Consider the following 26,176-nt stretch of genomic DNA (forward strand, 5'->3'; position numbering starts at 1 on the left):
TTTTAGTTTGAAATAGTCCCACTTTTTTATTTTTGCTTTTGTTGCCTTTGCTTTTGGTGTCAGATTCAAAAAATCATCACCAAGGCCTAGGTCAAGGGACTTACCACCTATGTTTTCTGCTAGGAGTCTTAAGGTTTCAGGTCTTACATTCAAGTCTTTAATCCATTTTGGATTAATTTTTATGTATTGTGTAAGAGAATGGTCTACTTTCATTTTTTATGTGTGTCCTGTTTCCTCAACACAGTTTATTGAAGAGATCGTCTTTTACCCATTGTATATTCATGGCTCCTTTGTCATTAATTAATTGACCATATATGTGTGCATTTATTTCTGGGCTCTATATTCTGTTTCATTGATCTGTGTATCTTTTTTATGCCAATACCATGCTATTTTGGTTACTATAGCTTTGTAGTATAGTTTGAAATCAAGGAGCATGATTCCTCCAGGTTTGTTCTTCTTTCCCAAGATGCTCGGCTATTCAGAGTCTTTTGTAGTTCCATAGAAATGTGTAAATTGGTTGTTTTAGTACTGTGAAAAATGTCATTGGAATTTTGATAGAGATTGAATTGAATCTGTAGATCACTTTGGGTAGTATGGACATTTAAACAATATTAATTCTTCCACTCCGTGAGTACAGAATAGCTTTCCATTTCTTTGTGTCTTATTCAATACCTTTTATCAATGTCTTAGAGCTTTCAGTCTACAGGTCTTTCACCTCCTTGGCTAAATTTACTTCTAGGTATTTTATTCTTTCTGATGTAATTGTAAATGAGGTTGTTTTCTTAATTTCTCTTTTTGATATTTCATTATAATTTATAGAAATGCACAGATTTCTGTACAGTCATTCTAGGTATCCAAAGGGAGTTGCTGCCAGGACCCCTGCACAGATACCAAAATCCATGGATGCTCAAGTCCCTTTTAGGAAATGGCATAGTATTTGCGTATAACCCATGAACATCCTTCCATATACTTTATATCATCTCTAAATTGCTTACAATACTGAATATAGTATAAATGCTATGTAAATAGTTGCCAGCATGTAATTCAAGTTTTGATTTTTGGAAATTTCTGGAATTTTTTTCAAATACTTTTTATTTATTTATTTATTTTTTTGCGGTATGCGGGCCTCTCGCTGTTGTGGCCTCTCCCGTTGCAGAGCACAGGCTCCTGACGCGCAGGCTCAGCAGCCATGGCTCACGGGCCCAGCCGCTCCACGGCATGTGGGATCTTCCCAGACCGGGGCATGAACCCGCGTCCCCTGCATCGGCAGGCGGACTCTCAACCACTGCACCACCAGGGAAGCCCCTAAAATACTTTTGATCCATGGTTGATTGAATCAACAGATGTAAAACCCATGGATAAGGAGGGTTGACTGTACATTGATTTTCTATCCTGCAACTTTGCTGAATTCATTTATTAGTTCTAATATTTTTTTTGTGTAGTTTTTAGGGTTTGCTATGTGTAGTCTTATGTCATCTGCAAATAATTCCAGTTTTACTTCTTTCTTTCCAATTTGGATGATTTTGTTTCTTTTCCTTGCCTAACTGCTGTGGCTAGGACTTCCAATACTATGTTTATAAAAGAGGCAAGAGTAGGCATCCTTGTCTTGTTCCTGATCTTAGAGGGAAAGCTTTCAAATTTTCATTGAGTATGTTGTTAGCTGTAGGTTAGTGTATATGACCTTCATGATGTTGAGGTACATTCCTTCTATACCTACTTAGTTGAGAGTTTTTAATCATAAGTGGATGTTGAATCAAAATTAAACAATGCCTTTTTTGCATCTATTGAGATGATTATATAATTTTCATCTATTTTGTTAATGCGGTTAATGTTTTTTTTTTAAACATCTTTATTGGAGTATAACTGCTTTACAATGGTGTGTTAGTTTCTGCTGTATAACAAAGTGAATCAGTTATACGTATACATATATCTCCAAATCCCCTCAACTTGCATCTCCCTCCCACCCTTCCTATCCCACCCCTCGAGGTGCATACAAAGCACTGAGCTGATCTCCCTCTGCGATACAGCTGCTTCCCACTAGCTATCTATTTTACATTTAGTAGTGTATATATGTCCATGCCACTCCCTCACTTCGTCCCAGCTTACCCTTCCCCCTCCCCGTGTCCTCAAGTCCATTCTCTACATCTGCATCTTTATTCCTGTCCTGCCTCTAGGTTCTTCATAACCTTTTTTTTTTTTTTTTAGATTCCATATATATGTGTTAGCTTAAGGTATTTGTTTTTTCTCTTTCTGACTTACTTCACTCTGTATGACAGACTCTAGGTTCATGCACCTCACTACAAATAACTCAATTTTGTTTCCTTTGATGGCTGAGTAATATTCCATTGTATATATGTGCCACATCTTCTTTATCCATTCATCTGTCGATGGATACTTAGGTTGCTTCCATGTCCAGGCTTTTGTAAATAGAGCTGCAATGAACATTGAGGTACATGAGTCTTTTTGAATTATAGTTTTCTCAGGGTATATGCCCAGTAGTGGGATTACTGGGTCGTATGGTAGTTCTATTTTTAGTTTTTTGAGGAACCTTCATACTGTTCTCCATAGTGGCTGTATCAGTTTACGTTCCCACGAACAGTGCAAGAGCATTCCCTTTTCTTCACACCCTCTCCAGCATTTACTGTTTGTAGATTTTTTGATGATGGCCATTCTGACTGCTGTGAGGTGATACCTCATGGTAGTTTTGATTTGCATTTCTCTAATGTTTAGTGATGTTGAGCATTCTTTCATGTGTTTGTTGGCAATCTGTATAATCTTCTTTGGAGAAATATCTATTTAGGTCTTCTGCCCATTTTTGGATTGGGTTGTTTGTTTTATTGACATTGAGATGCATGAGCTGCCGGTATATTTTGGAGATTAATCCTTTGTCAGTTGTTTCATCTGCAAATATTATCTCCCATCCTGAGGGTTGTCTTTTCGTCTTCTTTATGGTTTCCTTTGCTGTGCAAAAGCTTTTAAGTTTCATTAGGTCCCATTTGTTTGTTTTTATTTCCAATTCTCTAGGAGGTGGGTCAAAAAGGAGCTTGCTATGATTTATGTCATACAGTGTTCTTCCTATGTTTACCTCTAAGAGTTTTATAGTGTCTGGCCTTACATTTAGGTCTTTAATCCATTTAGAGTTTATTTTTGTGTATGGTGTTAGGGAGTGTTCTAATTTCATTCTTTACATGTAGCTGTCCAGTTTTCCCAGCACCACTTATTGAAGTGGCTGTCTTTTCTCCATTGTATATTATTGCCTCCTTTATCAAAAATAAGGTGACCATATGTGTGTGGGTTTATCTCTGGGCTTTGTATCCTGTTCCATTGATCTATATTTCTGTTTTTGTGCCAGTACCATACTGTCTTGATTGTTGTTGCTTTGTAGTATAGTCTGAAGTCAAGGAGCCAGATTCTTCCAGCTCCGTTTTTCTTTCTCAAGATTGCTTTGGTTATTCAGCGTCTTTTGTGTTTCCATACAAATTGTGATATTTTCTGTTCTCGTTCTGTGAAAAATGCCATTGGTAGTTTGATATGGATTGCATTGAATCTATAGATTACTTTGGGTAGTGTAGTCATTTACAAAATGTTGATTCTTCCAATCCAAGAACATGGTATATCTCTCCATCTGTTTGTATCATCTTTAATTTCTTTCATCAGTGTCCTATAGTTTTCTGCATACAGGTCTTTTGTCGCCTTAGGTAGTTTTATTCCTGGGTATTTTATTGTTTTTGTTGCAATGGTAAATGCGAGTGTTTCCTTTATTTCTCTTTCAGATTTTTCGTCATTAGTGTATAGGAATGCAAGAGATTTTGTGCATTAATTTTCTATCCTGCTACTTTACCAAATTCATTGATTAGTTCTAGTAGTTTTCTGGTAACATCTTTAGGATTCTCTCTATATAGTATCATATTATCGGCAAACAGTGACTGCTCTCCTTTTTATTTTCCAATTTCGATTCCTTTTATTTCTTTTTCTGCTTTGATTGCTGTGGCTAAAACTTCCAAATCTATGTTGAACAATAGTGGTGAGAGTGGACAACCTTGTCTTGTTCCTGATCTTTCTTAGAGGAAATGCTTTCAGTTTTTCACCATGGAGAATGATGTTGGCTATGGGTTTGTCATATATGGCCTTTATTTTGTTGAGGTAAGTTCCCTCTATGCCTACTTTCTTTAGGGCTTTTTTTTATCATAAATAGGTGTTGCATTTTGTCAAAAGCTTTTTCTGCATCTATTGAGATGATCTTATGGTTTTTCTCCTTCAATTTGTTGCTATGGTTTATCACATTGATTGGTTTGCATATATTGAAGAATCCTTGCATTTCTGGGATAAACCCCACTTGATCATGGTGTATGATCCTTTTAATGTGCTTTTGGATTCTGTTTGTTAGTATTTTGTTGAGGATTTTTGCATCTATGTTCATCAGTGATATCGGCCTGTAGTTTTCTTTCTTTGTGACCTCTTTGTCTGGTTTTGGTATTAGGGTAATGGTGGCCTCGTAGAATTAATTTTGGAGTGTTCTTCCTCTGCTATATTTTGGAAGAGTTTGAGAAGGATAGGCGTTAGGTATTCTCTAAATATTTGATAGAAATCACCTGTGAAGCCATCTGGTCCTGGGCTTTTGTTTGTTGGAAGAGTTTTAATTATAGTTTCAAATTCAGTGCTTGTGATTGGTCTGATTATATTTTCTATTTCTTCCTGATTCAGTCATGGAAGGTTGTACTCTTCTAAGAATTTTTCCATTTCTTCCAGGTTGTCCATTTTATTGGCATGTAGTTGCTTGTATTAATCGCTCATGAGCCTTTGTATTTCTGCAGGGTCAGTTGTTACTTCTACGTTTTCATTTCTTATTCTCCCTTTTTTTCTTGATGAGTCTGGGTAATGCTTTATCAATTTAGTTTATCTTCTCATAGAACCAGCTTTTAGTTTTATTGATCTTTGCTACCATTTCCTTCATTTCTTTTTCGTTTATTTCTGATCTGATCTTTATGATTTCTTTCCTTCTGCTAACTTTGGGGTTTTTTTGTTCTTTCTCTAATTGCTTTAGGTGTAAGGTTAGGTTGTTTATTTGAGATATTTCTTGTTTCTTAAGGTAGGATTGTATTGCTATAAACTTCCCTATTAGAACTGCTTTTGCTGCATCCCATAGGTTTTGGGTCATTGTGTTTTTATTGTCATTTGTTTCTAGGTATTTTTTGATTTCCTCTTTGATTTTTTCAGTGATATCTTGGTTATTAAGTAGTGTATTGTTTAGCCTCCGTGTGCTTGTATTTTTTACATATTTTTTCCTGTAATTTATATCCAGTCTCACAGCGTTGTGGTCAGAAAAGATACTTGATATGATTTCAGTTTTCTTAAATTTACCAAGGCTTGATTTGTGACCCAAGATATGATCTATCTTGGAGAATGTTCCATGAGCACTTGAGAAGAATGTGTATTCTGTTGTTTTTGGATGGAATGTCCTATAAATGTCAATTAAGTCCTCTTGCTTAATGTATCATTTAAAGCTTGTTTTTCCTTATTTATTTTCATTTTGGATGATCTGTCCATTGGTGAAAGTGGGGTGTTAAAGTCCCCTACTGTGACTGTGTTACTGTTGATTTCCCCTTTTATGGCTGTTAGTATTTGCATTATGTATTGAGGTGCTGCTGTGTTGGGTGCATACATATTTAAAATTGTTATATCTTCTTGGAATGATCCCTTGATCATTATGTAGTGTCCTTATTTGTCTCTTGCAATAGCCTTTATTTTAAAGTCTATTTTGTCTAATATGACAATTGCTACTCCAGCTTTCTTTTGATTTACATTTGCATTGAATATCATTTTCCATCCCCTCACACTCAGTCTGTATGGGTCCATAGGTCTGAAGTGGGTCTCTTGTAGACAGCATATATACGTGTCTTGTTTTTGTATCCATTCAGACAGTGTGTGTCTTTTGTAGGGAGCATTTAATCCTTTTACATTTAAGGTAATTATCGATATGTATGTTCTTATTCCCATTTTCTTAATTGTTTTGGGTTTGTTATTGTAGGTCTTTTCCTTCTCTTGTGTTTCTTGCCTAGAGAAGTTCCTTTAGCATTTGTTGTAAAGCTGGTTTGGTGGTGCTGAACTCTCTCAGCTTTTGCTTGTCTGTGAAGGGTTTATTTTCTCCATCAAATCTGAATGAGATCCTTGCTGGGTAGAGTAATCTTGGTTGTAGGTTTTTCTCCTTCATCACTTTAAATATGTCCTGCCAGTCCCTTCTGGCTTGCAGAGTTTCTGCTGAAAGATCAGCTGTTAACCTTATGGGGATTCTCTTGTATGTTATTTGTTATTTTCACCTTGCTGCTTTTAATATGTTTTCTTTGTGTTTAATATTTGATAGTTGGATTAATATGTGTCTTGGCATGTTTCTCCTTGGATTTATCCTGTATGGGAGTCTGTGGTTCGTGGACTTGATTATTTCCTTTCTCATATTAGGGAAGTTTTCAACTATAATCCCTTCAAATATTTTCTCAGTTCCTGTCTTTTTCTCTTCTTCTGTGATGCTTATAATTCGAATGTTGGTACATTTAATGTTGTCCCAGAGGTCTTTGAGATTGTCCTCAATTCTTTTCTTTCTTTTTTCTTTATTCTGCTCTGCAGTAGTTATTTCCACTATTTTATCTTCCAGGTCCCTTATCCATTCTTCTGCTGTTGACTTCTTCTAGAGAATTTTTAATTTCATTTATTGTGTTGTTTATCATTGTTTGTTTGCTCTTTAGTTCTTCTAGGTCCTTGTTAAACGTTTCTTGTATTTTCTCAATTCTATTTCCAAGACTTTGGATCATCTTTATTATCATAACTCTGAATTCTTTTTGAGGTAGACTGCCTATTTCCTCTTCATTTATTAGGTCTGGTGGGTTTTTAACCTTGCTCCTTCGTCTGCTGTGTGTTTCTGTTTTTTCTCATTTTGCTTAACTTACTGTGTTTGGGGTCTCCTTTTCGCAGGCTGCAGGTTCGTAGTTCCCCTTGTTTTTCTTGTGTGCCCCCAGTGGCTAAGGTCGGTTCATTGTGTTGTGTAGGCTTTCTGGTGGAGGGGACTGGTGCCTGTGTTCTGGTGGATGAGGCTGGATCTTGTCTTTCCTGTGGGCAGGACCACTTCCGTTAGAGTGTTTTGAGGTTTCTGTGACCTTATTATGATTTTAGGCAGCCTCTCTGCTAATGGGTGAGGTTGTGTTCCTTCACTGCTAATTGTTTGGCCTAGGGTGTCCAACACTGTAGATTGCTGGTGGTTGAGTGTTTTTTGGTCTTAGTGTTGAGATGGAGTTCTGTGGGAGAGCTTTTGCTGTTTGAGATTATGTGGAGGTCTCTGGTGGATCAATGTCCTGAACTCTGCTTTCCCACCTTCGAGGCACAGGCCTGACACCTGGCCGGAGCATCAGACCCTGTCAGCCACATGCCTCGAAGAAAAGTGAGAAAATAATAAAGAAAGTAAAAAATAAAATAGAATAAAATAAAATAATATTATTAAAATAAAAAAGCAAAAATATATTAAAAATAAAAAAGTAAAAAGTATTAAAAAAGGAAAAGAAAGAAAAAAGAAGAGAGCCACGAAACTAAAAAACAAATTCACCAATGATAAGAACACTAAAAACTATAGTAAAACCAACCAACAAACAAAAAAATGGACAGATAGCACCCTAGGATAAATGGTAAAACAAAGCTATACAGGCACAATCACACAAAGAAGCATACACATACGCCCTCACCAAAAGAGAAAAAGGAAAACAATATATATACATATATATATATAAACAAAAAAAGGAAGAGAGCAACCAAATTATTAAGCAAATCTACCAATGATAATAAACTCTAAAAACTAAACTAAGATAAACATAAAACCAGAAAGAAATTAGATGCAGAAAGCAAACCCCAAGTCTACAGTTGCTCCCAAATTCCACCGTCTCAATTTTGGAATGATTTGTTGTCTATTCTGGTATTCCAGAGATGCAGGGTACATCAAGTTGATTGTGGAAATTTAATCCACTGCTCCTGAGGCTGCTGGGAGAGATTTCCCTTTCTCTTCTTTGTTCGCACAGCTTGTGGGGTTCAGCTTTGGATTTGGCCCCACCTCTGCATGTAGGTCGCCGGAGGGCGTCTCTTCTTCGCTCAGACAGGATGGGGTTAAAGGAGCGGGTGATTCAGGGACTCTGGCTCACTCAGGCTGGGGGAGGGAGGGGTACGGAATGCAGGGCAAGCCTGTGGCGACAGAGGCTGGCGTGACGTTGCAACAGCCTGAGGCACACCGTGTGTTCTCCGGGAGAATTTGTCCCTGGATCACGGGATCCTGGCAGTGGTGGGCTGCACAGGCTCCGGGGAGGGGAAGTGTGGATAGTGACCCGTGCTTGCACACTGGTTTTTTGGTGGCTGCAGCAGCAGCCTTAGCATCTCATGCCCATCTCTGGTGTCTGAGCTGATAGCCGCAGCTTGTGACTGTATCTGGAACTCCTTTAGGCTGTGCTCTGAATCTCCTCTCCTCGCACAACCTGGAACAATGGTCTCTTGCCTCTTAGGCAGTTTCAGAATCTTTTCCCTCCCAGCTAGCTGTGGCACACTAGCCCCCTTCAGGCTGTGTTCACACCGCCAACCCCAGTCCTCTCCCTGGGATCCAACCTCCGAAGCCCGAGCCTCAGCTCCCAGTCCCTGCCCATCCCGGCGGGTGAGCAGACAAGCCTCTCAGGCTGGTGAGTGCTGGTCGGCACAGATCCTCTGTGTGGAAATCTCTCCCCCTTGCCCTTTGCACCCCTGTAGCTGTGCTCTCCTCCGTGGCTCCGAAGCTTCCCCTCTGCCACCCCTCGTCTCTGCCAGTGAAGGGGCTTCCTAGTGTGTGGAAACTTTTCCTCCTTCACATCTCCCTCCCAGAAGTGCAAGTCCTGTCCCTATTCTTTTGTCTGTGTTTTTTCTTTTTTCTTATGCCCTATCCAGGTACATGCGGAGTTTCCTGCATTTTGGGAAGTCTGAGGTCTTCTGCCAGAGTTCAATAGGTATTCTGTAGGAGTTGTTCCACATGTAGATATATTTCTGGTGTATTTGTGGGGAGGAAGGTGATCTCCACATCTTACTCCTCCGCCATCTTGAAGGTCTCTCCTGATGTGGTTAATGTTAATGAGATGTTGATCCACTCTGCATCTCTGGAATAAATCCCACTTGATCATGATGTGTGATCCTTTTTAATGTATTGTCGAATTTCGTTTTCTAATATTTTGTTGAGGGTTTTTGCATCAATATTTATCAGGGTTATTGACCTGTAATTTTCTTTTTGTGTGGTTTTCTTGTCTGGTTTCATTATCAGGGTTTCAGGCCTCTAAAATTGAGTTTGGAAACATTCCCTCCTCTTCAATTTTTGGAAGAACTTTAGGCAGCTAGGTTTCAAACCTTCTTTGAATATTTGAAAGAATTCATCAGTATAGCCAGCTGGTGGTAGACTTTTGTTTGTTAGGAATTTTTAAATTACTAATTAGATCTCCTTACTCGTAGTCAGTCTATTCAGATTTTTTATTTCTATATGATTCAGTCTTAGAAGCTTGCATATTTCAAAGAATTTTTTCATTTCTTCTAAGTTGTCCAGTTTGGCACATAATTGTTCGTAATAATCTCTTACGATCTTTTGTATTTCTGTGGTATCATTTGTAATACCTCTCTCATTTTAGGTTTTATTTATTTGAACCTGCTCCCTTTTTTTCTTGGTAAGTCTAGTGAAAGGTTTGTCATTTTTTTTTATCTTTTCAAAGCACCAGCTGTTGGTTTTATTCATCTTTCCTAATTCTAAGTCTTTATTTCATTTATTTCTACTCTGATCTTTATCATTTCCCTTTTTTTTTTTTTTTTTTTTTTTCCCTTTTTTTTTTTTTTTTTTTTGGTTTTTACTTCATTTGTTCTTTTTTTCTGGTTCTTTTAGGTATAAAGTTAGATTGTGTATTTGGATTTTTTCTTGCTCCTTGAGGTAGCCCTGTATCTGTATGAACTTCCCTCTTAGAACAGCTTTTGCTGCATTCCATAGGTTTTGGAATGCTGTGTTGACATTTTCGTCTCACAATAATTTTTTATTTCCTCTTTGATTTCTTTTTTGACCCATTGGTTATTTGGTAGCATGTTTTTTTATTTTGATGTATTCGTGATTTATCCAGTTTTCTTCCTAAAATTGATTTTTAGTTTCATACCATGTGGTCAGGAAAGGTACTTGGTATAGTTTCAGTCTTCTGATATGTTTTGTGATCTAAGATGTGTCCTATCTTGGAGAATGTTCATGTGCACTTGAACATGTATGTTCTGCTAAATTTGGTTGGAATGTCCTGTATGTGTGTATTAAATACATCTGATCTAATATGTCATTTAAGACTAATGTTTCTTTATTTTCTCTCTGAATGATCAATCCATTGATGGAAGTATGGTGTTGCAGTCAATTTCTCCCTTTAGGTGTCTTGATATTTGCTTTATATATTTAGATACTCCTAAGTTGGGTGTATATGTATTTACAAATGTTATATCATCCTGCTGGATTGACCTTTTTATCATTATCTAATACCCTTCTTTGTCTTTTACTACAGTCTTTGTTTTAAAGTCTGTTTTGTTTGATATAAATATAGCTATACCAGCTTCCTTTTTATTTTAATTTTCATGGAATATCTTTTTCCACTCCTTTACTTTGTCTGTATGTGTCCTTACATCTGAAGTCTCTTGAGGCAACATATAGATGAGTTTTTTTTTAATCCATTCAACCACTGTATGTATTTTGATTAGAGAAGTTATTCTATTTACATTTAAAGTAATTATTGATAGGTATGTACTTATTACCATTTTATTACTTATTTTCTGGCTATTTTTGTAGTTTGTCTCTGTTCCTTTCTTCTTCTCTTGCTCCTTTCCCTTGTGCTTTGATGATTTTTTTTGTTATGTTTAGATTTCTTCTTTATTGTTTTTGTGTACCTACTGAAGGTTTTTGCTTTGTGATTAACATGATGTTCACATATAACAGCATATATATATATATAGCAGTCTCTTTTAAATTGAGAGCAAGTTAGGTTTGAACATATTCTAAAAACTCTACATTTTTATCACTGCCATCCACATTTTATGTTTTTGATAGCATATTTTTCATTTAAAAAATTTTATGTATGTCATAACTAATTATTGTAGTTACAGTTACTTTTACTACTTTTTTCTTTTAACCTTAATAATAGCTTAATAAATGGTCAGTCCACTAGTTTTATTGTGTATTTACCTTTACCAGTGCAATTTTTACTTTCTTTTGTTTTCTTGTTACTTGTTAATGCCTTTTCTTTTCAGCTTAAAGAAGTCCCTTTATTTTTCTTTTAAGGGTGGTTTAGGGATGATAAAATCCTTTAGCTTTTGCTTGTCTGGAAAATTCTTTATCTCCCCTTGGATTCTGAATGATAACCTTGCCAAGCATAGTATTCTTGGTTGGAAGATTTTTCTTTTCAGCAATTTGAATCTATCATGCCACTCTCTTCTGCTCTGCAAAGCTTCCTCTTGAAAATAAGCTGGTAGTCTTATGGAGGTTCCCTTGTACATAAAAATTGTTTTCCTCTTGCTGCTTTTAATATTCTCTCTTTAACTTTTGACATTTTTATTGTAATGTGTCTCTCTCTGGGTTTGTCTTATTTGTAACTCTCTTGTCTTCCTGGACCTAGATGTCTGTTTCCTTCCCTAGGTTAGGAAAAATTTCAGCCATTATTTCTTGGCATAAACTTTCTGCCCCTTTTCTCTCTCTCTTCCTTTTTTGTCATCCCTATCACGTGTATATTAGTCTGTTTGATGGTGTACCGTAAATCCCTTAAGCTGGCTTCACCCTTAGTCATTTTTTTTTCTTTTTGCTGCTCTTACTGAATGAATTCCATTATCCTGTCTTTGAGTTTTTTCTTTTTTTTTTTTCTTCTGCTTGATCTAGTGAACCCCTTTACTGCATTTTTTCAGTTCAGTTATTGTATTCTTCAGCTCTGTGACTTTTGTTTTGGTACTTTCTTATATTTTCTATCTCTTTGTTGAAGTCCTCACTGTATTCATCTGTTCTTCTCTCAAGTTTGGTGAGCATTTTCATGACTATTATTTTGAACTCTATATCAGGTAAATTACTTATCTCCATTTCATTAAGGATTTTTTAATTTAATCTTGCTCTTTCTTTTGAAACATATTCCTTGGTTTCCTCATTTTCCTTGCCTCTCTGTGTTTCTATGTATTAGGCAAAAGAGGATACCTCACCCAGTCTCGAAGGAGTTCTATTGTGTAAGCAGTGAACATTATTGTTTGACCTTGCCCTAGCTCTTGGTGGTCTCTCAAATCTTTGTGATTGTTTAAGCAGTGTGGTTTATTCTTGATAAGTTCCAGATTTTGAGGTTGTGCTAAGCCCTATCAGTGTTCAAAGGTAGGGATCTCAGTCAGCCCCTAGTTTCAGACTGATTTGAAGCCAGACTCTCAGGCAGCAGCTTTAAAATATGCAAATATATATAGTCTGGTGGGACCACTGTTGTTATCTTTACTGACCTCCAAACCAGGTAATTTGGAGGTGACAGTTGCAAAAGTCAGGGCTGTGGACCAGTGTATATGCTCTTTTCTGGGAGGTACTGGTGAGCTGTAGCAAGGCCTGGGAGGGTGCAAAGATGGTATTCCCCTAGCCTAGGTTCTCTGAGAGCTCCTCTGTAACCCCTAGATGTGTGGAAAGCCTGAAGCTACTCTTTGCACTGAGGCTCTAGGACGAGAAAATGGGCCTTTTTTAGTGGAAAACTGGGGGTATGTTTCAGTCTGCTATGTCATTGGGGTGGTAGCTGTGATGCCTAATTATTTCAATCTCCTGAGGCCCAGAAACGCAGGCCTCCCTGGCCACCAGGGCCAGGTACTCAAGGGGCATCACCTGTATTGACGCTCTGCACCCGTGGGCTTCATTGGGGCCACAAGATAGTGTGGGTGATGCTAGCAAGGAGAGGAAACACAAAAATGGCACCCACCAGTGCCTCTGTTTCCTGATAATGTCCAAAGAGAGCCCTGTGCCCTTGGCAGTTGCTTTAACATTGGCTAATGAATCTCCTACATATGTGGTCTAGGTGCTTTTTAAACTGCTGCCTTTTCTCTGAGTCTTAGGGTGAGTTAGTCTGTATGTGAGCCCTTTAAGAGCAGACTTCTAGTACCCCACAGCCTTTTGGGTCTCCTGAACCTAAGTCCTACTGGTGTTCAAAGCTGGTGGTTTTCTGGGCTCATTTCTCCAGGTCCCAAGGGTTGGGTGTCTGTGTGGGGCACAGACTCCCTGTTTCTCAGGGAGAAGCGCTGTATTGTGAGATTCCTCCCATCCGTGGGTCACTGCGTCAGAGGTGGGGTTTTTGATGAGACTGCATCTCTGCCTCTCCTACGTGTCTCATTGTGGCCCTTTTATCCCTTGTTGTGGAGGAACACTTCTGCTAGTTTTCAGGTCTTTTTCAGAGGGAATTGATCCATATGTAGCAATATATTTGGTGTGTCCGTGGGAGGAGATGTGTTCAGGATCTTTCTACACTGCCATTTTGAATCACCTCCTGAATTGTAGTATAGTTTTAAAGAATGTTGTATAGAATTTATTTCTTCAAGGACATTTTAGGTGTTTGTCGCAATTAAATTGATCTGGTTTTCAGTTAATACATCAATGTAGTATTTGTAGTTTCTTTGAAAACATCTCTTATTTCGTTTATCTAGTTGTCTAATGCTAATACTTGACACCTACCCATACAATTTTTATTGCTAGTCAAAGTACTCTATTTAATTGTTTGAAATGAATCAGTCTCTTTAAAGACCCAAATACTTTTCTGTTCTTGATTCACATATACTCCAAAAAGGTTTACTCTACTGTATACCAGTTTTGTAAGTATTTTCAGTTATAGTCTAGACATTACTTTTTTTTAAGCTTCCTTGAGGGCATTATTCTAAGTGAAATAAGTCAGACAGAAAAAGATAAATACTGTATGATCTCACATGTGGAATCTTAAAACAAAACAAAACAAAACAAAAACAAAACTGGTTATTTATTCTTGAATAGAAACATATCAGCATTTATTGGGATGCCTGATTCAAGTCACAGATTTAGCTTGTGTAGTTCTTTATCTAATTTGAGTTAAATGACATTGATTTATTTTAACTTACTTTTCCCTTCGTTATCATGTTGCTTTTATTAAATTGCATTTCTATTCATTTATGGGTTTTCCTTTTAGTTTCTGTCTTTTGCTAGAAGCAGTAGGGAAGGGGACTGGGTGTGTAATGGCCGAAATAATTATTATCTCAAAGCTACTGTGGGTCTCTGTCCAGCCTACAAAATTGAAAATAATTTTCAAAGCAGAAACTGAATTTGATGACTAACTTCTGTACAATTATTTTTTCATGTGGAGGCTCGCCCTAAGAAAAGTAAAGAAAAAAAAAGATCAAAGTTAAGTGGGAAATGAAGTCATAATATGCATTTAAATGAATTGGTTACTCTTCAGCTTGTTTAGATAGTGAAAATGATTTCATATGTGTTAAAGGGTTTGGAGATAAAGATTAAAAAGTGAAATTTCATTGTGTAATAATTTACATGATAATCCTTTATGATATAATTTATTCAATGAATATAATTATGGATATTTCGCTATATCTGTTTTGAATACTTAGTATATATTCATATTGCTGCAAATGAAGACATAGCTACGAAAAGGAACATTAACTACCCTCAGGAAATTTTCAGCCCTTTAAAAGGTTTTATATTTTAGAGTTCTTATATTTTCTGGCTCTGGGCTAGTTGTTTTATATATGTTATTTCCTTCAATACATACTTAATGTTATTATTCCTACCTTACATATAAAGAAGCAGAAGTTCTCTCCTATTTGACCTCCACTTTGAGAACCTCAGAAAGTAATTTTTTTTATCCCTGATTAACTTGTTGTCTGCAGGAAGCCAGCACCTCCCTGCCACTCCCCAAATTCTAACTACACGTTCACCTTCTCTACTTGGAGGTCAAATAGGCATTGCAAACTTGCCATGTTCCAGTCGACTTTTGTGCTTTTCTACATCTCAGTGAATGGCAACCCCATCCTTCCCCAAACCCTGCTCAACCCATAGCCTCCTACATTGCGGTTGATAGCAACTTCATCCGAACAGTTGTTCAGGCCAAATGTTTTGGAGTCAGTAAGTCTTCACTTCTCTTTTTTCCTCACATTCTGCAGCATGTGCAAAATGCGCAGAAAGTTCCATCATTTCTACCTTCAAGATAGTTCAGCATACGATCACTTCTCAATGCTACCATCCTGGCCAAGCCATCTTCTCTCCTCTGGATCACTGCAGTACCCTTCCTAATTAGTCCTGCTACTTCTGCCTTTTCTCCCTTTTGGTTTATTCTTAGTGAAGCAGCCAGTATTCTTTTAAAGTATAAGTCAGATCTTGGCACAGCTGTGCTCTGAATGCCAAAGTACCTGCCATGGCTATAAGAACCCCCATTTTCCCTGCATCTCCCTCCTTGTTACTCAACCCCCCACCCACCCACTTTGCTCCAGTCACGTTGGCCTCTTCTCTGGTCCTGGGTCACACCAGACACCCTGCCAGCTCAGGGCCTTCATACCTGCTGTTCCCTCTGTCTGGAGTTTCATCAGGTAACTCTGGCACATTTCCTCAGATATTTACTCAAAATCAAATTTTTAGTGAAGCTCTACCCAAACATCCTGTTTAAAATTGTATTCACCTCACAAGACTCTCTTGAATACTCTTTTTTCCTTTCTTTTTACATTTTTCTCCATTGCCTTTATCTCTTTCACATAGGGTATGTCTGTTACTTGTTTATTTTGTTTTCTGTTTGTTCCATGTAGATTGCAATAGATATTTCACAAGGGCACAGATTGTTGTCTGAATCCAAAGAGCCTGGCACCATATGGCACTAGTAGTTATTAAACAAGTGAGTATTGATTGAGTAATGGGTGAGCATGAGTAAATGAAGATCCTTTGTTTACTTCACCTCACCAGCCTCTTAGTCTGGCCATGCTGACCTACTTGAAGCTACTTACCTATACTCTGCTCTCCACTGTCTCTGGGCCTTTGAACATTTGCTCCCAGTTCTTGGGCCCATGATTTCCACTCCTGTCCCTCCTCGTTCACTCTTTTTCAATGTACCTCAGGACCTTTGGACCTTCAGAACCACAATTTATTGGATAAAACTTAATCTGACACTCTCACTTGACATCATGCCCTATAACCCAGTGCCACTCTGGGTTAGGAGTGGTTTCTGGGGATTCTGCGAGTGTCCCCCACATATTTCTGTCACCACAGTTAACATGTTGCCCTTGATTTCACTGTTTACTTCTCTCTTCTCTCTATACATTCACCAAGGTCAAGGGCCATGTTGTATTTGCCTTTGTAGCTTTCATACTTAGCATAGGACTTGGTGGGTCAGTGAATGTTGCTGAATTAATGGAATTATGCTCAATGGTTTTACTGATAATGTTGTACAATGATGGAAGACCACTGCCTAGAGATGTCAGTGAGTATTACATTTATTACATTTTCTGTCTATGTGTTATTAAAAATGGATCACATTTCAAACCCTTCCAGAAACCCTCCAGCATTGTTTTTAAAACTTGGTGATTTATAAATAAAATGTACTTTAGAGAGACCTGGGAATCATAAAATTAGGCATGATAGAATCCTTCTAAGAGTAAAAGGGCATTGGCAGGTGATAGAAAAATGAGATAATATTATTTGAAAACATTAAGAGGAACAAAGTTTCCCATAATTAACTTCTATGCCATATTAGTAAGAATATTCAACTGTAATTACAGAGGATATACACTTGAAAAATCAGATTACTGCAATGAAAAAATATAACAAAAAAACTCAGGGCTCTATTTTGAATACAATGTTCTGTTTGGTTCCCATTGTCAATGTAATATTGGTTAATGAAAAACAGCAGTGGCCCTTATGAGCACAGGCTCTATTTTAAAATAATCAGGCTAATTCAGCAAAGAGATTTATTTAATTAGAGCTTCTGACATAATAAAGCTGAAGGTATTTTGTGCCGCTTTGCTTTATTTTTAAGTCCCAGGAGTCAAAACTGATATGAAAATGTTGCAGGTGTGGACAAACTGAAGGATATGAAAAGAATTTTACTCTTAATGTATGAAATTGTGCAAATGACAAGCTCTCATGTACACCCAGTTTGTAGTAAATGATTTAAAGGCATTAGCAAAGGAAACACATCCAGCATGTAGTTCATGAATTTCACTGAGAGCTGAATCATCAGCATTGACTCATTGCCTGCTGGTGCTTATGGTGGCTCTTCAGTGGGTCAAAACTCACGCATCCTTTCCCACTTTAAGAGTTGTTGAAGTGATTATTAATTTTCAACATCAAATGATAAAGACAAAAGTAAGAAGCATGTAAATGTGCTTATATTTTATGGTACTTGGATTTACATTTAAAATCAGTGCCTAATAGAGCAACAAGTGTGTTGAGATGACATTCCAATTTTAAAGGGTATTTCTTCTTTAGGGTAACAACTATTCAAAGAAGGAATATCATTTTCACAGTATTTTTAAATATCTGATGACCAATAAGATTGAATATCATAATGTAGGCCTTTTCTTCTCTCATATACATTGGTTATAGTATAGATTAAAGCATCTCCAAGTATTGTAACATGTAAACTCAAAAATTCAAAAGAATTTCTTTGTTTACTAGAGTCTAACGCTGGTGCTGTTAGTCAGTATACTTCTCCATATGGCGACACACACACTCTCTCTCACACACACACACACACACACACACACACACACACACACTATAACATGGTAAGTTCCATATTATATATGCAAGCCACTTTCATTCTGTGGCTATGTGCTGTCCTAAGACCCTAGAATCCTTCGCAGTCAGCTTTCAGAAAGATGAAGAGAGCATGGAGAAGGCACATACAGTTGTTAAAATTATTGGCCGACAAATGAGGAGCGTCACTCTTACTTGTATTTCATACTCAGATCTCATTTGAGAATCGGTCACATGTCATACCTTGACACAAAGCCTGAGAAATGTGGCCTTTTGATGAAGAGTTGCTTTTTGCACCCAGCTCTGTACCGTGGAAGGGGAGAATGAATGTTGATAGACGGAAAGCCACTTCTGCCTCAGCCCGTGTGTGTCAGATGGAAAGGCTCTTAACTTCCATTCTCTCAAAGGCTCAACATTTAGTTCTCTCGTCCACACCCTGACAGTTAGTGTAAAGTATACCTGAATTTTGAAAGGATTTGGCTATTGGAAAATGTTCCTAATATATTGTCAAGACTCTCCTGTGCTTCAGTATCCTGGTCATATGCTAAATTTTGTCTGTCTTTAAAAACGTGGACTTAGAACCACAGGTAGTACTCATTGCTTAGTGTTCGTTATGGTTAGGCGAGTGTCATAATTTTCCTCCCTGGTTTAGGATCTTACACTTTCGTTAATACCATACTAGCTTGCCTTCTGTGTTTGGAGCTCTGGCAACCCGAGTTCACCTTGAGCTGTGACCCACAAGTCTTTCATATGAATTCTGCCCCATGTGGTGACCCTGTTACTTTCGCATGTTTAGCAGGTGCTTGATTCTTCCGGTTAACATATTCACCGCCTGACCTCCACCTCTGTGGCCCAAGCAGTTCTGACATTTTCAGCAGCTCTTTTCTTACCTTTAGGAGAGGTATTTATTCACCATAAATAAGCACGCTGTGAAGAGTGGCTGGGGCTGCATATTATTAATTTTCCATATTTAACTTCATTATTTCCGTTGTTTGATATGGTTCTTCCAGTTTTCATAATGATGCTTCAACATGATTTTATCTATAGGCCTACTTTAATTTAGAATAACTGAGTGATATAAATTTCATTTTTATGTTTGCTTTTGTTATTTTATTGTTATAATTTTAAAAAGTGAAATTTATTTTTATGACTTTATAAATGGTTCATGATTATTGCAATATAAATACATAGGGCAAGGAAAAGGAAGTAAAAGTTACCTAAAATCTCAATACCTAGAAATAAGTATTTTTAGTATTTTGACCACCCATCTTTTGTAAATTCTATCTATACACGTATACGTGTAACACACTCACACGGATACAATTATGACAATATTATCTACATCATTTTTATCAGTGAGTTTTCTCTCAGGGATGGTATTTTTGCTGTTGCTAATGATGAGGAGCCTACTTACTACTATTCTCTTTTTGTTGGTCTGGTAGACTCCATTTACTTTCCTGCTCTAAATAATATTGCAATAAATATTTCTGTACAGGATTTCTTTCCTCCAAGTGCTTTTTTGTCAATGGGATTGAAGCCTCGTTTGGAATTAGTCTGTCTGCTAGTTTCAGTTTCAACTCTTGTTTGTTTTGATGGTTCTCTAGGACTGTGCAGATCAGATCCCACATTCTTTTTTCTTGATAAATTTATTTTATGCAGGAGAGTTTGGGCACTAGCTTTTTATTAAAATGTGTACATTTTCCTTCTATGCATTTATTCAGTTTAGTCCCTGGTAAATGGATGTAAAAGATGACTTTCCATTGGAGATCTTACTTTTTATCAAACTTTACGTATTACAGTCTTGTAGAAACTTTTTTTAAGGATCATGAAACTTATTCCACATGGCACAGTCTTGTCCAAAAAAATCTTTTTTTCAAAGTCTTATTTAAATTTAAGTATATGGGTCTTCCCTGCTGGCGCAGTGGTTGAGAGTCCGCCTGCCGATGCAGGGGACACAGGTTCGTGCCCCGGTCCGGGAGGATCCCACGTACCAGAGAGCGGCTGGGCCCGTGAGCCATGGACGCTGGGCCTGCGCGTCCAGAGCCTGTGCTCCGCAACGGGAGAGGCCGCAGCAGTGAGAGGCCCGCGTACCACAAAAAAAAAAAAAAAAAAAAAAAAAATTTAAGTATATGATCTTTCAAGACCTATTAAAACAATGTCAGATCAAAGAAAAGGCCGTTAGTTTGATAACTAGCTTTTAGTAAATCTATGCTAATTACCAATCTCTTTTTGAAAATGTTCTCAAACATCTTATTTGCAATTTATTTTATGATTTTACAGAGATTGCTATCTCCTTAATTATTTCATAGTTTTTGTAGAATACATTTCTATCTGCAAAAAAACATGGATTATCCCTCTTTGCTCCTGCATACTGTATTTTGGCCTGATTTCTCAAATGTTACTGAGAACGTATGTGAGATGTGTTCTGGAAATGACAGTGTTGCTGAGTTCATCACTCACAATTTGCTTTTACTGGCACCATCCATTTGTTTGTATTGAATGCCTAGCCTACTATAGGCACGTACTTGGGAAGACATTAGGACCACAATGGTGGGTGAAATAGACATACTACTTCATCCTGTGGAACTTGCAGTTTAGTGAGGTGCCAACTATTCAAGAAATACATTTACAAACAAATACAAGGTTACAACCTAGATGAGTGGCAGGGGAGGTATGGTGAGTGACATGGCTACACATGGAGATTCATTGGCTACGTTGATCAAGGGGAAGCCTTCAGGAAGGTTTCCCTGAGAGAGGGTTGAGCTGAGAGCTCTCGGATAAGGGAAGAACATGTGAAAAGGGCTGTGATAGGAAGGACCATGTCACAGTTGACAAAGTCTCAGAATGCCAGGTCAAGGGTTTTGGTCCTTATCTTGACAAAAGTGAAGTGTCAGTACACAGTGGAGGGACTTCCCTGGTGGTCCAGTGGTTAAGAATCTGCCTTCCAATGCAGGGGATGTGGGTTCAATCCCGCATGCTGCAACTAAGACCCAAAGCAGCCAAAAACAAATACATAACTATTTTTTTTTCATAACTATTTTTTTAAAAAAGGAAATGCTTTAAAAAAATACACAGTGGAGTGATGTGATGATGTGCATTTAGAAAGAATCTCTGTAGTTGTAATTTGGAGAAAAACTGTAGAAGGCAAAAGGAGGTTTAGGGTTCCAGTTGCAGGCTTTTGCAAGAGTCCAGTTGCAAAAAATGATTAATTTAGGTTAAGGTGGCGGTGGTAGTGGAGATGAAGAGAGGTAGGTACATTCTACAGATATTTGGTGGGAAGAATTGAAAAGGTTTGGTGACTCATGTATTAAGTATTTACAAATAGAGGAGAGGAAAGCATCTAAGACGATGCCTAAGTCTTCCGCTAACCAAACACAATGGAATTTGGTTCCATTTACTGAGATGCGAAAACCTGAGAGGACCTGTTTTGGTGAGAAAGGTCACGGGTTTGTTTTGGAGCAACTGAAGATGTTAATCACCCAGGTAGATGTTACATTCTAGAATCACAAAGAGTACTTTAGTCTAATATGCTTGGTAATTTCTTTGAATAGTTTTCTAAAGTTTGCAATTCTCTTTAAAACAAGAATTTTAAAGAGTTTCTTGCCCTTTATTTTTGTTTAACATATTATGAAAAAGAAAATGATTCAAAGATTTAAAAATACACAGTCTTTTATGGGATTCCTCGACTACTTCCTAACTCTAGTGAGTAGGCTTTGTTCTGCTTTGTATGTTTTTTATTTGCATATTTTGGGCATTGTAATACAGCTATTTTCATCTTTTCCTAAGTAGAGTGTATTGCTGTGAATGACTAGTATTTGAATCAACTGTACACCAAATGATGTAGGTAAGGGTGAGGTATAAACAGTGAGAAATTATAACTAGTAGGACATTAGAATGTATGGTGTTCTTTGCAGACTATAAACAATTTTTAACGTCAGAGATAATAGGATTTTTAAGAGACATTTAAGGACAATTACTCCTTGTCCTGCATAATGTTTTTTTTTTTTTTTTTTGCGGTATGCGGGCCTCTCACTGTCGTGGCCTCTCCCGTTGCGGAGCACAGGCTCCTGACGCGCAGGCTCAGCGGCCATGGCTCACGGGCCCAGCCACTCCGCGGCATGTGGGATCTTCCCGGACGGGGGGCACGAACCCGTGTACCCTGCATCGGCAGGCGGACCCTCAACCACTGCGCCACCAGGGAAGCCCCTGCATAATGTTTTATGCTAACCTCAGTCACAGGTTTTGGGGTGATATATTAAATATTTTATAAAGATTCAAATCTGAATATAAATGTGCTCTGCAATCTGAGTCACTGACTTTCTTCTGATTATTTCAGCTGTTGAATGTGTGTTGCCGATATATTGTGTTAAAAATAACAAAGTCCTAGAGTTTATGGAAGAGCCTTAAGTAGCTTTTCAATGGAGAGTTGATTAGCAGGTGGTTTGAGTTTTTCTACCCTGGCCATCCTCACTCCTTAAATAAGGGCCCATTGTCTTTTCTTACATGATTAACATGAGACGGAAAACAAAATTAAAAAGGGTTTTTTTTTCCTGGAACAGAGACGAGTATTACCAAAAAGAAAATTGAAGCAATGTAAGATTTTTTTTCTAATTTTAGTTATGGTATTTTATTGTTTTTTTATGGTAACAATATTTAAATATTTCCAACTTTAGTGAAAATGTGAAAATGAATGCTTTTTTCATTAAAAAAAACTAATGTCTTATTATTCTTTTCATAGGTCTCATATCTTTTGGGTGAACAGAAGTCTACCTTTATGGGGCTTACAGGTTATGTACAATTTTGTTGTATTCCTATATTTCTGGATTTATTTATATTTTACTGAGCAATACTACCAGGGAGAAAAGTTTTGACATTAAAAATGAGTTTTCGTTTATTGTTTAATTAATCTTGATGCACATCTTAAAATTTTTATTCCTTTCTTCATGTCTACGTGAGCCCTCCATTCTACCTTTTGAGAATTTCCTCATGATCAGGTTTAGACTTCAGAAAGCTTTTGAGGATCTGAAGGAAACTAAAGTAAACCCAACCTTGTTTGAAGGCACAACAAGTTCCCCAAACTACTTTAAGCATTCCTAAAGTCTTAGGTTATATCATCTTTGAAAAATTAATCAAAAGCCCATAACCATGTTTGCATTTTTTACCTTATGTGCTCAATGTTGGGAACATGGTAGAATCTCAATAAATAATTGTTAAATGAATAAACAAATGAACAAACAGTTCATATTACCAATAGGAAGAGCTTGGTCCCTAAGCAGATAATTTTGTAAATAAAACAAAAAGTGTGCCCTGGCATAAAAGGAGTCTTGAAGAAGGAGTAAGGGAACCTGTGGAGCACAGTGTGTCTGAAGTACATTGTTGTGGTGTTCCCTGGAGTCCTCTGGATCTATCTTTGTTCCTTTTTTTGTTGAATTTCATGCCAGGCAAACTTTTTACAACTTCCCATCTCCTCTACTCGTGTCTCTGCAGATACTTTTTAGTTTCTATTGTTTTTCAAAAGCAAAAATCATTCAAAGAAGAGAGTCTCTAAGATTAAAAACAGTTGAGTCTGGAAGAAATGGAAGGACTCAAGTCTCACTGTGTATAAACAACCTTTAAAATACTTTAAAATCAAATGTTTGGGTTGTCTTTTAAAGTCAGGTTGACTGTGAGGTCTGTACATTTTATATGTGACAATGAATTATTTTAATTATGTATGCATTGTGATTATAACTATGAATCAAGTCTTTACTATGTCTGCATATTTTGTATTTTATTGAAGTCAAGTTGTGTTTTATGTTTTTTACTGACTTTCATTTCAGTGCCGTACACACTTGTAAAGTAAGTTAATATTTTTATGAATAGTTATATATGACCTTGAAATATATTTTGATCTGTTCAAATTGCTTTTTATCTGATAGTGATATTCTAAAATAATAAAAACACTCATTTTCACATAGGATTTTGGGCAATTCATGCTAAAAGTGGTCTCAAGATCATCTAACAATGTGTACCTCTAGAAAAAGTAAGAGATTATGATTTAGAGAATTTGTGGAGAAAATTGAAAAAGTGAAAAATTTCTATTTTACTATCTGTCTACTGTATGTACTTCTGGACTTATTTTACTTAGATTGTCATGCATTCATATGTTTTAAAATTCTCCTTATATTTTACCTAAATCAAAGTTTTCATTCCAACAGGAGTCAGAATCTAAAACTCTATGGTATCTGCCTTTCTAATGCAGATTGACTGTACTCTCACAAATCTATGAACAAATATATTTGTTACCTCAGTTATTTCATGTTGATGCTTGCTTATTTTGATTATATTCCTGTCCCCTGAAGTGCTTAGGGTCTGTAACACAAAATAATTTGGATGTCTTTACTGGTTACTTTTTCTGTTGCAATCATAGCTCTTTGGTAGCTGAGCAGAGGAAACTGTATAAAGAGTAGAGAATAGAGAGAAAAGTGGAAGCTTGTCTAGGGGGCTGCAGGATGCCCATGTCCAGCGGCAGAAGGGGAATTGGCTGTGAAGTCCATTCAAATAAAATCTGAAACTATCTTGAAGTGCTGACATGGACTATTTTGTTTAGTGTTTGAGGATGTTTCATTTTGTTTGAAGTGGGTGATAGGATGGAAAGTATCCTTTAACTCCAAGCTTGTATTCTTTTATTTTCTGAAGGGAACTGCCATTTTTGGTGGGTGTACTGAGATGGTGGTGGTGTGGCTGGGGGAGAGCATTATTTGTGATGGGACAGTTGTGTGTGATTGTGTGTATTAAGAATACACACACAAACAAAACCTATTCTTTACGTATGGTGAAGATTCCAGCCATCTGACTGTTCCAATCCCACATTTACATTTGTGGTAATAAACTTAAAAAGATTTAGTGAGGAGTATTAGAAATTATAAAAACTAAGCTGTAGTGCCTGGGACAGCCTGCTGCCTACCACCTGTATGTAGAAATTAAAGTGCCACATAGCACCTCCTATATCATATATATATATATATATACATATCATATATGATATATATATAAGTATATATTGCATATACACACATATATGCACATATTTATAAAGTTAAAAGTATTGTAATCAGAATATATATTTTGATTTTGTTGGATTTTCTCATTAAGGTATAATTTATATTTTAGGTTTCAGTGGCATTGATAAGTCTCTTTGAAACAATACTACTTGGTTATCTCAGTTATAAGGTAAGTTATTTTAATTAGAAGTTTTCTGCTGGTAGAACACATTACTAGCGTTGACCCAGTATTCCTCTATTTATAATTCATACTCTGGGGATAAAGCAAGCTCTTCTTAAACCCCTTTAACTGTTTTGAACCTCTCCAGTATGTGATAAAAAGCTGTGGTAACACAGTAATGTTTTCCTCGGTGGCTTAAACATACTTCGCTAATTCCCATGGGCTAATTTACCCATTACGTACATGCTCATATGAGACAAGCAGATGGAATGGTTTGGCTTTTTATTGTTCTCCATCTCTTTTCCTGATCTGTACAGGAAACACTGAGGGAGAAAAACATGTCTGTTAGGAATTATTTTAATGAATTCCCTTCAGTTTTGGCGAAGGTTTGCTTGGCTAACCCAATTTAACAAATGTTTATTAAGTTCTTATTTGATGAAGAGCACCACACTGTGCATTGTTTTTTTCTCATTGAATTTACAATCTAGAAAGTGGGGTGGGCAGGAGAAAATTATATAGACAATAATAATACAAGGCTGAATAATAGGTACTTCCTGTGAGGTGCAAATAAAGTCCTGTGGGGCTTCGTAGAGAGAGGCGAAAAGACTGATTTAAGCAGAATCCTTGAATCAGTAACTTCACTAAAGAAAGATGAAAAGGCAGAACATCAGGGATTTATAGAATTAGCAAAGGCATAAAAGAAGGAATGTGCATATAAAATTGGAAGAATGAATAAGTACTTAGGTTTGGGCAGAGTATGGCATATGTAGGAAAATATTGGTGGAAAAAGATGGGACAATATAGTGAGGGCCTTGTACGGCAACTTACAGTGGGAAGTTGATGCAGGATGTTGAACGCGAGAGTTCTATAATTGTAACTAAGTTTTAGGAGTATTAGTTCAGAACATCTGTGCAGCACAGGTCAAAGAGACATGACACTGAAAACTACATGCTCAGTTAAGATGCATTTGCAGTATGAAAGGAAAACTTCGAGTGAAGCTTTGGCTGGGTGAAAGGAATACATTCAATGCAAGATAAGTCATGAAGGTAGAAACTAAAGAAATCATCAACTGATTAGTTGAAATAGATGAGGTGAAGAAAATGTCAAAAATCATTTTAAGATTTCCTAAATCCAAATGACTGGGAACAAGGCAGTAAAACCAAGAAAAGTTACATCAAGAAAAAAATCAGACTGGGG

General features: G+C 37.0%; 1 protein-coding gene across 3 annotated transcripts in view; it reads left to right on the forward strand.

Annotated features, from left to right (window-relative positions):
* KCNT2 (potassium sodium-activated channel subfamily T member 2) overlaps positions 1-26,176 on the forward strand; it is a 360,211-nt gene that overhangs the window by 102,325 nt on the left and 231,710 nt on the right. For all 3 annotated transcript variants that reach the window (XM_024738205.1, XM_024738206.1, XM_024738207.1), the window contains exons 4-5: positions 22,515-22,563; positions 24,929-24,988. In XM_024738205.1, the coding sequence (XP_024593973.1) occupies positions 22,515-22,563; positions 24,929-24,988 (109 nt within the window). The remainder of the gene's footprint in view (positions 1-22,514; positions 22,564-24,928; positions 24,989-26,176) is intronic.

Source organism: Neophocaena asiaeorientalis, unplaced genomic scaffold, assembly GCF_003031525.2.
Source record: "Neophocaena asiaeorientalis asiaeorientalis breed wild unplaced genomic scaffold, Neophocaena_asiaeorientalis_V1.1 scaffold25, whole genome shotgun sequence".
In the NCBI taxonomy this organism is placed as follows: Eukaryota; Metazoa; Chordata; class Mammalia; order Artiodactyla; family Phocoenidae; genus Neophocaena; species Neophocaena asiaeorientalis.